The sequence below is a fragment of the Lepus europaeus genome, chromosome 8 (assembly GCF_033115175.1).
Source record: "Lepus europaeus isolate LE1 chromosome 8, mLepTim1.pri, whole genome shotgun sequence".
Lineage (NCBI taxonomy): Eukaryota > Metazoa > Chordata > Mammalia > Lagomorpha > Leporidae > Lepus > Lepus europaeus.
This window is the reverse complement of record NC_084834.1, coordinates 854,224-866,462: the sequence shown is the minus strand read 5'-3', so window position 1 is coordinate 866,462 and position 12,239 is coordinate 854,224. Positions and strand designations below refer to the sequence as shown.

Sequence of the window (12,239 nt, the reverse complement as noted above, 5' to 3'; positions counted from 1 at the left end):
AGAGTTTTATTTATTTATTTATTTATTTTTAGCAAGAAACAAAATCTAGACTTAGGCAGCCTGGCACTGGTAGTTTTCAAGGTTCTTAGGAACCCAAGATCTTTCTCATATCCTGTTCACACAACCATGTCCATGTGGTGTAAGACGTTGCTAAAGTTTGAGTCATTATATTCATTTTTCTGGATAAGGAAGGAAAAGAAAAGACCTACTTCTTTGTCTTCGGGGAGATTGTCCAGAAGCTGCACACCACTCTGCTTCCGTCTGCTTAGTTAGAACATAGACACACGGCTCTACACAGGGCAGTCTGGGAATGTAGTGCGTTAGCTGGGCACAGGCTGTGTTAAATTAATCAGTTCTGTCACTGAGGAGGGGTGGTGCAGTTTGATATCTCGGAGCTAATGCGTTAACTATGTTGTTCAGGTCTGCAGCCTCTTTTTTGGGGTAGGGGGAGTGCTTCTACTTGATCTCCCATGGACTGCGAAGCACAGATGATCCTTTGTTGCCTATGTATGCCAATTCTTCCTTTTGGCTGCCATATGAATGTTTTTGGTGTATATAAACTCATAACAGAGTACCTTTTATCTTCCTATTTTACTTTTAATTTTTTAAAAAAGATTTGTTTATTTATTTGCAAGACAGAGTTACAATAAGAGAGAGGAAGACAGACATTCTCCATCTGCTGGTTCACTCCTCAAGCAGCTTTGCCGGCTGGGGCTGGGCCAGCCTGAAGACTGCAGCCTGGAATTCCATCCGAGTCTCCAACGTGGCTGGCAGGGCCCAGCATTTGGGCCGTCTTCCAGTGCCTTCCCAGGTGCAGTAGCAGGGAGCTGAACCAGAAGTGGAGCAGCCAGGACTCAAAGTGGTGCTCATATGGAATGTTGGTGTCGCAGGCAGTGGTTTGCCCTGCTATGCCACAACACCAACCTCATGGAATATCTTTCATTGGAAACTACAGCTATAGCATGAAAATGTCCTTCTTTGTGTTGCTTAATGCATACTGGCCAGCATTCCTTCTACTTAGATTAAAGAATGATGGTTTAGGAGCCAGCATTGTGGCCTAACAGGTAAAGGCTGCTACCTGAAGTACCAGCATCCCACATAGGCCAGTTCAAATCCTGACTGCTCCACTTCTGATCCAGCTCCCTGCTAATGTGCCTGAGAAAGCAGCAGAAGATGCCTCACGTCCTTGGTCTCCTGCCCCAACATAGGAGACCTGGAAGAAGCTCCTGGCCTTTGGCCCAGCCCCGGCCACTGTGGCCATTTGGGGAATGAACCAGCAGATGGAAGACCTCTTTTTCTCCTTGTCTCTCCTTCTCTCTGTTACTCCACCTTCAAAATAAATTTTAAAAAATGATGCTTTTCTTTTTGTTTGTATTTACATGGCAAATTTTAAAAATTGTATCTACTTCAGGTGTTCGATATGTTTCGATATATATGTACATATAGAAATGATTACTATAGTTAAACAAGTGAACACATGTCTATGGCAACGTGATTTCATTTCCTTTGGATTGCTGGGTCACATGACAATTCTATCATTTTGGAAGATCTTTATTTTTTCATACTATAGTACTAATAAACATCCCCACTAATAGCGTACAAGGGTTCCCTTTTCTCCGCATCCTCGCTGATACCTGTCACCTCTTGTCTTTTTATAACAGCCATTCTATCAGTGCGATAGATGTCTGATTCTGGTTTTAATTTGCATTTCTCTGATGATGAATGATACTGAACATTTTTTTATGTAGCTGTTGACCACTTGTATGTCTTCTTTTTAGGTCCTTTGCCCAATCTGTTTTCTTCTTAACAGGTGAGTTCATCCCACTTAGACTCACTGACATGACTAATATAGTTTGCTTCATTCTTCTATTTAAAAATATCATATCGGGGCCGGTGCTGTGGTGCAGTGGGTAAAGCCGCCGCCTGCAGTGCCCGCATCCCATATGGGTGCTGGTTTGAGTCCCGGCTGCTCTGCTTCCAATCCAGCTCTCTGCTATGGCCTGGGAAAACAGCAGAAGTTGGTCCAAGTCCTTGGGCCCCTGCACCCTCGTAGGAGACCCTGAAGAAGCTCCTGATCAGCACAGCTTGTTGTGGCCATCTGAGGAGTGAACCAGTGGATGGAAGACCCCTCCCTCCCTCCTCTGCCTCTCCTTCTCTCTGTGTGTAACTCAGACTTTTAAAGAAAGATTCATTTATTTGAAAGTCAGAGTTACACAGAGAGAAGGAGAGGCAGAGAGAGAGGTCCTCCATCTGCTAGTTCACTCCCCAGTTGGCAGCAATGGCCAGAGCTATGCCGATCTGAAGCCAGGAGCCAGGAGCTTCTTCCGGATCTCCCACACGGGTACAAGAGCCCAAAAACGTGGGCCACCTTCTACTGCTTACCCAGGCCATAGCAGAGAGCTGGACTGGAAGTGGAGCAGCCGGTTCTCGAACTGGTGCCCCTATTGGATGCCAGCACTGCAGGTGGCAGCTTTACCCTCTATGCCACAGCGTTGGCCCACTGACTTTCAAATAAATAAATATTAAAAAAATATGATTTCATGGGTTTAGAAAGCTTTCACCAGATGATTTTAAAAAATTTACTTCCTTTGATATTTGCAAAGGTTTATATATTCTATTGGTGACCTTTATAATCATAACTTTACCCAATGCACTATTTGAGGATACTTCAAATAGTTTGTGGAAAAATGATTATTAAAAAGAAACTATGCTGGCCGGTGCCATGGCTCACTAGGCTAATCCTCTGCCTGCGGCACCGGCACTCTGGGTTCTAGTCCCGGTTGGGGCGCCAGATTCTGTCCTGGTTACTCCTTTTCCAGTCCAGCTCTCTTCTGTGGCCAGGGAGTGCAGTGGAGGATGGCCCAAGTGCTTGGGCCCTGCACCCACATGGGAGACCAGGAGAAGCACCTGACTCCTGGCTTTGGATCGGCTCTGCGCACCGGCTGTAGCAGCCATTTGCGGGGTGAACCAACGGAAGGAAGACCTTTCTCTCTCTCTCTCACTGTCTAACTCTGCCTGTCCAAAAAAAAAGAAACTATGCTTGAATTAAAAAAAAATTTGTTACAAAGTAAACTTAGCTTTTAATTTCATTTTTCTATGCACTTTCTGAAGTGCCCTAGAATCTTCTCTCTCTTGACAGTGCTGTCTAACCTCTCAATACAAGAAATGAGAGAATTAGTGTGCATTGTTCCCTTTCTGCTCCTCTACTTCTCTTCCACCGCACGATCTGGTCAACTGCTGGTGCTCAACTCGGAAATACCTAATTTTCTCTCCATCTGTCTGCTACGGTTGGATGTGGTTTGAGTGTGTCTGGGGTGTTAAAAGATGCTAGAACTTTCACGCAAAGGAATCAGATAGCTAGAGGTGCTGACTAAAGCGGCTCTCCGGAGTGAATGGGCTTGCGCCACTGTGGGTGAGCCTGACTCTTGAATCCCTGGTTTCCCATCTCACGTGTGCTCTCTGCCTCTGGCGTGTGCTCCTGACACAGTGCCATCTGCCATGTCACGATGCAGCCAAGGGCGCTGTCCAGAGCCAAGCAGAAACCAGCACCTGCCCTTGTACTTCGAGAACGGCAGCTAAATACACTTTCCTCTGTAGAGTACGCCACCTCGCTGTTCTGTTACAGGACAGAAGACGGACTGACACTCTTCCCTCTCTCTCTCTCTCTGAATATGTCCATTTTAAATGACATCTCCAACTCCAATGTCTCGTTTCAGCTCTACAGTTTCCGCTTTACATGATCTGCAACTACTTACTTTGTAGGTTTACATTGTCTTCACGCCGAGCTCACTCCATCATCCCCAGGGGAAGTGCTTGTTCTGAATTCTGTTTTCCAATGTTGAAATAGTTCCTTTCACTTTATTTTAAAAGCTACAATTGCCTTTCTTATATTTCTCCTACAGGATGGGATATTTCTATTTTCTCTGGTTGCATTAAGCCTTTCTTCTTTATCTTTGGTTTTCTGCTACTTGACTATGATTTGTTTATCTATTTTTTTTTTTTTCTAAGCGTGGGTTTTTCTGATGTCCTTAGACTTCTGGTTTGTTGCATTATGTTAATTGTGGAGAATTCTGTGTCATTATTTCTTCAGGAAATTCTTCTGTTCCGATCTTCCCCTTCTTTTTCTGTGGCTCTGTTTATACCTCTGTTAGACTATTCTGTATTGTCCTGAAGCTCTGGGATACTCTGTTCTGTCTTCATATTCCTCTATTCCTTGTTTTTGTTTCTGTTTGAAACCTTCCTATTGACTTGTGTTCCAGGTCAATGACTCTTTCCCCAGCCATGTTCAGTCTTCTTGTAAGCCCGTTGAAATAATTTTTTAATTCCCTTTAAAAATTTTAAATTAATCTATTTTCATTTTATTTGAGAGAATATGAGTGGGAGTGAGAGAAATATCTTCCACGGCTGGTTCAGTCCCCAAATGCCAAACTATTCAGAGCTGGGCAAGGTAGAAGCCAGGTGTCTGGAACTCAGCCTGGGTCTCCCACGCAGGTGGCAGGGACTCAGGCACCTGAGCCATCGCCTGACGCCTCCCAGGGCGTGCATTAGACTGAAGCTGGACTGGAAGCTGGGCAGGCAGGGCTCAAACCCGGGCACTCTGATACAGGATGCCACTGTCCAAAGTGGTGACTCAACTGCAGTGCCAAGTGCCTATCTCTTTATTCTCTGTTACACTTTTTATCTGCTTGCTCTCATTTTCCATTTGCTCATGCATGTTTTCTCCCTTTTCCGTGATATCATTTAACTTACTCATCATAAGTATTTTCCTGTCTGTATTTGGAAATTGTAACGTTTGAGTTATTGCAGGGTCTGGTTTGGTTGGTTGCTGCACACTTTGACACTGGACTTCTTGCCTTTTTTTTCTCTAAGGTGGCGGGGCTTCCTCAGCATTGCTATCCTCCCGTCTCCAGAAGCCAGACTCTAATGACAGAGATTCCTGTCCCCCTCAGTGGGTCCAACACAGTACTTCTTATCAGTGCAGGGGCCTGGGCTGGAGAGGCCCCTCTGCCTGCACCCTGGACCTGGCGCTCTGGCTTCTGCCTCCTGTATTATGTGCCCCACCTCTCCTAGTTCCTTGGAGTTTCATTTATTTGGTTGCCTTATGAGTGTGGCAACCGATGGACTAGAGAAAATCAGATTTTGTAGATTTTAAAGCTCTTTCTCATTAGTAGAGAGGGAGCAATGCTGTCTAGTGGTTTTCTTTTTGTAAGCACTGTATTGTTGGAATGGAATTGTAATATTTTATATACATTTTTCTGCATCTTTTTTTGGGGTAATTTGTATTTTTTTTTAAAGGAAAGCTGATTCTGAGGCATAGGTTCTTTTTTCCTCCCAAGATTTAGTTATTTATTTGAAAGTCAGAGTTACAGAGTGGAGAGGCAGAGAGAAAGAGAGAGAAAGAGATCTGCCATTCACTTGTTCACTCCCCAAAAAGTCGCAACAGCCAGAGCTGGGCCGATCTGCAGCTTCTTCCATGTCTCCCACATGGGTTCAAGGGTCCAAGTACTTGGGCCACCTTCCACTGTTTTCTCAGGTACATTGGCAGGAAGCTGGATCGGAAGTGGAGCAGAAAGGACTCAAACTGGTGCCCATATGGGATGCTAGCACCACAGGCAGCAACTTAACCTTCTATGCCACAGTGCTGGCCCCTTAATTGCTAATTTTTATGTAATTATGGATTAGATGTGCTTCATTACTAAGTCTGGATGACTGAACAATTAAGAGCTGTTAATGTATTCATTTGAAGAATCCAAGTACAACTTCATTGTTCTGAACTTGCCTGTCATCAGTGTATGGTACAGTACTGTCCTTATCAAATCTCTCTGGATGTAGAAATTGTTTCTCCCTAAGGGGTCTCAAACAAGCATACTTTGAATTACCATCTTTGCTTCTTATTACTTGTGCTTTATTATCAAATTGATTGTTAACACTTCTTACTCCATGAATGTTTCTAGTCCCCTCCCTTTAATTTAGCATCTGTGATCTGCTGTGAGCTTAGAAACCAAACAATTCCCAACCATTATTTGAGAATCTCCTACAGAGTAAGAGTCAGAGGGAGTTTTCATCATTTGATACAGTATGTGTAGTTCTGTGATTAAAATTTTTAATAGTTATTCTTGGTTATTTATTTTTTACTTGCATTCTAACCATGCAAATTTATTGACTAATTGAATTCTGAACAGTAGAGTGATACTTATGACTTAGAGCAGAGCTACTGTGTTAAGCAGCTTTTTGTCCTGGTAATGAAATAGCTGAAACCAGCTACTTGTGAAGGAAAGTGAAGTTTACTTTGGCTCATGGTTTTGGGGGCTCACAGTCGAGATTAGGCGGCCCACTGTTGGGGTATCTGGTAAGTGGTCTGCAGGGAGTCCTGAAGTTGCACAGCATATCACAGGCCAACACTAGAGGGAGCACCTGAGTCTCTTACAAAGCCACCAGTAATTAATCATGAGGGTTCCACCTTAACAACTCAACCCAACCCAACCCAACCCAACCCAACCCAACCCAATCTATTCCATCCCATCCCATCCCATCCCATCCCATCCCATCCCATCCCATCTCCTTTCCAAATGCATGACCCCCAAATACCAAATTGGATTAATTTCCACTTTCTTAGTTCTATTAACACAATACTTTGGGGACCAAGCCTTTAAACTTGGGGCCTTTGGGGGATGTTCAACATCCAAATATCCAAATCATAGTAGCTACAGTTTAATAAATTCCATGAAATATATTCTATTGGGATTAGTCTATAAAAGTAAACACTGAAGATCAAATTCTAATAATTCAGGATTTAGGAATCAAATTCCACTGATGTAGTCTCCCTGTACTTGATGAACAGGCTGGGAGGGGATGTAGTGTACATATGAAGAGGTTCTTTCTGTCTTCATTCTCCCTGGCTCAAAAGTATTTATTTGCAATGTTTTATTTTTGGTGAGATTTTAGATGTTAGATAATGACGTTTAATATAAAATTATGCTAATTTGAGGAAACATGATATGACACTAACGACCTATTATTATTTTCTAAAAAATCCTGATATACAAAGGAATTTGGCAAACCAGAGAATTTAGTTGACGTCTTTAAAAAAAGATAGGTGACTTACAGCCAGTGGAGTCTGGGCATGTGCTGACACAGGGGTTTATCAGGCAAACGGGTGAGGACGTTGTCCATCAGCTCCCTGAAAAATACCAGCAGCCAAGTGAGCCCGTTTTTCTGCTTCTTTTCTCATCTTAAGCCAAACATGGTCTTATCATTATTCTTATGAAATCCTAAAAATGTACTAAATGAGTGTTTTTCCCTCTAGCTTTTTTCTGTAAGTCCTGTTATATTTGAGTGCTTGACAGTAGTAACATTTTGACAAATAATAGTTATTACATGGAGGAAGCAGAAATGTTAGGAAAAAAGTCTGTGCCCTTCAACAGTGTGTAGGGCAAAAGAGGTGATTCTAAATGAACTTTTCTTTGTTTACCAAGCTCAATATATTATAGTAGTGGAATGCTTAAGCACATTTCCATAAAATATGAGATTGAGACTGTATTCAGTTTTGATAATCAGACATGATGGAAAACAGAAAGCCATATAAAACCGTTGGAACTACAAATGGCCTTGGAGAATATAATTAAGAGATGATTTCCAGTTGAAAAGGCTTTTTTCCGGTTTTAAACAATTTTAAATTTAAAGCTATTAAACTTAAAGCATTAATTTTCATTCGTCTTTTCCTTCAGTTGAAATGTCTGCTTTAACCGAGTACTTACAAGAGGATAAGAGAATCGAGTCCATAAAATGTAAGTGGGGAAATCCGATTGAGGTGATTATCTTCAATTATCCTGCCAGATGGAAGAAAAAAGTGGGTTCACTAACGTATTTTTAGAACATCAAAATGAATACGACAGAATGCCACATAAACTGAACCTACAGCCATTCTAGTCTGTGGAGATCTTCAAACACACCTGGCTTCAGGGAGGTTATTCTGTTATGGCTGAGATATCTGGAAAAGGAGAAATTAGACCTCAGTGAAGCTGTACCCTCTTGATGTTTTACAGTACAGAGAATAAAAACAATAACCGCCCATCTCGAATGTTCTTATCTACCATCATGCCACTTCCTGCCTTTGAGTCTCTAAACATTCCCATGGCTTGCAGTGTCCTCTCTCAGCTTTAATTTCACCGTAATCAATTAGTCTATTTATTCATTCACTTATTTGTTTATTCATTAAAGTGCTTGAGTACCCTCTTTCCGCCACAATGACAAATTATGTCACTGCTTCTTTGAGGGGCTTTGCGTCTAGAGGGGAGAGAGCATGTGATACCTGGGTGATGATTAAGCTGCTATGGTTTGAATGCTGCCACCGAAACCCATCTTGAAATTTAATCCCAGTTGTTAGGTATTGCGTAGGACCGGTGGGACCTTTAAGAAGTAACTGGGCTTTGTCATAAAAGGGAGCGTTCTCCTGCTTGCTTGCTCTTGCCACGTAATGCCCTGCACTTCTTTGGGGCTGTGCAAGGAGTTCCCTGCAAGGAGAAGGGCCCTATCAGATCTTGAACTTCCCAGCCTTTAGAACCATGAGCTGAACAAATGCCCCTTTCCCTATAAATGACCCAGAGTGTGGTACTCAGCTACAGCAACAGGAAACAGATGGAGACAGGAGAGTGTGTGCTGTATGGTTCCGGTGACACTGCAGAGCCCCAGCGCTGGAGCTGCTGGGCCAGGGCTGCCGAGCACGAAGGAATGAGGAGACAGGAAAGCTCGGCTGAGGGAGCCACAACGGAGAAATGAGAACAGCATTCCCAGCTCAGAGCGCAGAGGCTACTCCGGCAGAGGAAATGGCTTACGCGAAAGCAGTAGGCACCAGAAGGAGGGATAATTAAGGGCAATTCGGTGAAGGCTGTGAGGAGACACAGGAGATGAACCTGGGAGACAGCTGGGTCTGTTCTGGATACAAGGACATGGCAAATCTTGCACAGAGTTTCACCCTGCCTTTCCTATGCAACTGTACTTCCCACCCTCCTGCAACCTGAAGGAACTCTTCTGTGTGTAGATCTCCCCCTCTTGCTATGTTCATTTCTATCTCAATCTCTTTAGTACAGTGATTCACTGGGTTGTGTCTGCTAACAACCTCTTTTTCTTATTAACAGGGGGACTTTAAGCATGCAAATCATTCCTCTGAACCTTAGCTTTTCCAACTGTAAAATGGGGATAATCTCAACCCACTTCACAGGGTCACTGTAACACTCCGGGCAATGCACGCCACAGCACCTGGTGCCATGTGTGCAGTACTTGTAACACTGTGGTGCTCAGACTCCCCCTCCCAGCTTGTCCCTCTTCTTCCTTTCCACCTAGGACTCATTTGCAAGTATTAGTTCAAGTTTCACTCCCATGGATACATGGACAACACTGTTTTCTGTTTTTTCTCTGCTCTTCCGTATCTCGGGGTCCACATTCGGTAACACTTCTCCAGCCAGCAATCTGCCTTCCCCCACCAGGCTACACTTTTGCTTATGGGTGGGGAGGGATGGCCCCTCATGTTAGAGCCACTGCCTTCTCCTTTGCAAACCTGGTACCGAGTTGGGCAGAGGATGGGTTAATAAACAGCTTCACCATCTCCACACAGCCTCATGGTGCTCAATGAAATCCCACCGGTAAAAGGCATTGGACCACCCCCACACCCCAGGCCCCTCTGTAGAGCCCAGGCCTCTTCCTTTTCCAGACTTGTCCTTCACTGTTTGGGGCCTGAAGTGACCACTCCTTGCAGTGAGCCCTAAATGCAGTTTTGGCTTGAGCAACACGGGTTTAGGACTGAAGCAATTTTTTCGTTGTTCCCCATCTTACATCGGAACCTTCTAGAGAGTGAGAGGCATGCCCTCCACTGCACCTGAAATACTAGAGTAGGATCTGCCTAAAGCCAGCACGTCTAGTTGATCTTTCTGTGCCCTCATGGGATCTCCCTGAAGAAGCTGCACTCTGTAAGGGCTAAGGGATACACATGGATGAATGCAGAGCAGTTAGCTAATAATCACTTATGGAAGGCCAGATGTACATAGCAACTTTGATATGCAAACAATACTCCAGTGCTACAAGAAAACCATCAAAAAAGGGGGCGGGGTTACGGGGTAGTGGGTTAAGCCTCTGTTTGTGATGACAGCATCCCATGCTAGAGGGATGGTTTATTTTTTTTTTTAAAGGTTTCATTTATTTGACAGGCAGAGTTATAGACAGTGAGAGAGAGAGAGAGACAGAGAGAAGGTCTTCCTTACGTTGGTTCACTCCCCAAGTGGCCGCTACGGCTGGCGCTGCACCGATCCGAAGCCAGGAGCCAGGTGCTTCCTCCCGGTCTCCTATACAGGTGCAGGGGCCCAAGCACTTGGGCCATCCTCCACTGCTTTCCCAAGCCACAGCAGAGAGCTGGACTGGGAGAGGAGTAACCGGACCAGAACTGGCACCCATATGGGATGCCGGCACTGCAGGCAGAGGATTAACCTAGTGTGCCATGGTGCCGACTCCAAGAGGGATGGTTTGAATCCCAGCTGCTCCATTTCCAATCCAGCTTCCTGCCAATGTACCGGGGAAGGCAACAAATGATGGCCCACGTGCTTGGGCTCCTGCCACCCATGTGGGAGACCTGAATGGAGTTCCTGACTTCTGGCTTTAGCCTGGCCTTGCCTGGGCTGTTGCAGCCATTTGAGGAGTGCACCAGTAGATGGAAAATTTCTTTCTCCATGTGTCTTCCTGTCTCTGTCACTCTGCCTTTCAAATAAATAAATAAATAAATAAATAATTTTCAAAAAGACTGTGAAAGAAGATGGAGGACACTTTCACACTTACTCTGCAGTTCCGTACAACCCTCTAAGACCTTGCTCCACACCCACTGCGCGTTAAAGCAGCAGATGCTGGTCAGTACATTGAGTAGATTCAAGCAGAGAAATGTAGTCAGGAGCCTGAGGAGAACGCGCCCGGTGTTGACTGTGGGTGCTCTGCTAACACGCAGGAGAGCAGGCAGGGGTAAGAGGGAGAGGCCTTGCAGGTCGTGAGTCTCCTGTGGCTTTTTTCCATTGTATCAAGGAGTGCTCAGGTGCTGCCTCGGCTCGGATGGAAACTCGGATACGATAGGCTACCATCTGACTGCAATCCATTTTCTGGTTAGGAGGGAGTTTGGGGTGGCATAAAAAACAGAAATCTATGGAATTATTTATGTGATTTTTGGTTACATTTCCTTTCAGTTACTTCTTCTGGGAGGTTGCTTGATAGAACTCAATGAAATGTAACTTTGAAGAAGCCCTGTAACATTTTGGCCTTAAGCAGGATGAGATACTATTTCACAACCTTAAGATAGTTATTGTCAAAATGAACACCAAAGCCAGAAAATAACAAGTGTTGGTGAGGCTGTGGAGACACTGGAACTCTGGTGATTGCTGCTGACAAAGTAAAATGGCTCAACTGCTGTGGAAAGCAGTAAGCTGTCCCTGAGAACACCAAATGTGGGCTTATCGGATGAACCACCAATTACACTTCAGGTGTGTACCCAGTTAAGCACTGCCACATTCATCGCAGCGCTATTCAGAATAATCAAAAGGTGTGAATAACCCAAATGTGCAAGGAGAGATGGACGGGTGGACACAACTCACACGGAGTGGAACATTATTCAGCCTTAAAAAGGAGCACATTCTGACATTTAACAACGTGGATGAACACTGAAGACATTGTGCTGAATGCGCCAAATACAGAGCATCTGATGATTCCGCTTACATGAAGCACTTGGCTTAGTCTGTTCATAACGCCGAAGAGTGAAACAACGGTTTCCTGAGCCTGGGTAGAGGGGCGTGGTGGAGCCTGCTCAGTAGTCTCAGCTGAGGAAGACGACAGTGCTCTCCAGGCGGATGGTGATGAGGTTACACAACAGCATGAATGCCAACAATGCCGCTGACTACAATGGGGGCAGCCACTTGGCCTAGGGGTTACGATACCCAGGTTTCATATGGTAGTGTGTAGGTTCAGTTCCTGGCTCCTGCTCCTGATTCCAGCTTCCTGCTCATCTTCACCCTGGGAGGCAGTGGTGGTGGCTCAAGAAGTTGGGTCCTTGTCACACACATGGAGACCTGGAATGTGTTTCTAGCTACTGCTCTTGGCTTATGCCCTGGTCATCACCTGCCACTGTAGGCATTTGAGCAGTGAAGCAGTGGGTACAAGATCTCTCTTTTCCTCTCTCCCATAGCTCTCTTTCCCTGTCTCTCAAATAAATA

The 12,239-nt window shown here is 44.6% G+C and overlaps 1 protein-coding gene across 1 annotated transcript in view; it reads right to left on the bottom strand.

Moving 5' to 3' along the window:
* RXFP1 (relaxin family peptide receptor 1) overlaps window positions 1-12,239 on the bottom strand; it is a 97,719-nt gene that overhangs the window by 26,727 nt on the left and 58,753 nt on the right. The window contains exons 6-8 of the mRNA XM_062198985.1: window positions 7,919-7,990; window positions 7,758-7,829; window positions 7,106-7,180 (exon numbers count right to left, since the gene is read on the bottom strand). Of these exons, the coding sequence (XP_062054969.1) occupies window positions 7,106-7,180; window positions 7,758-7,829; window positions 7,919-7,990 (219 nt within the window). The remainder of the gene's footprint in view (window positions 1-7,105; window positions 7,181-7,757; window positions 7,830-7,918; window positions 7,991-12,239) is intronic.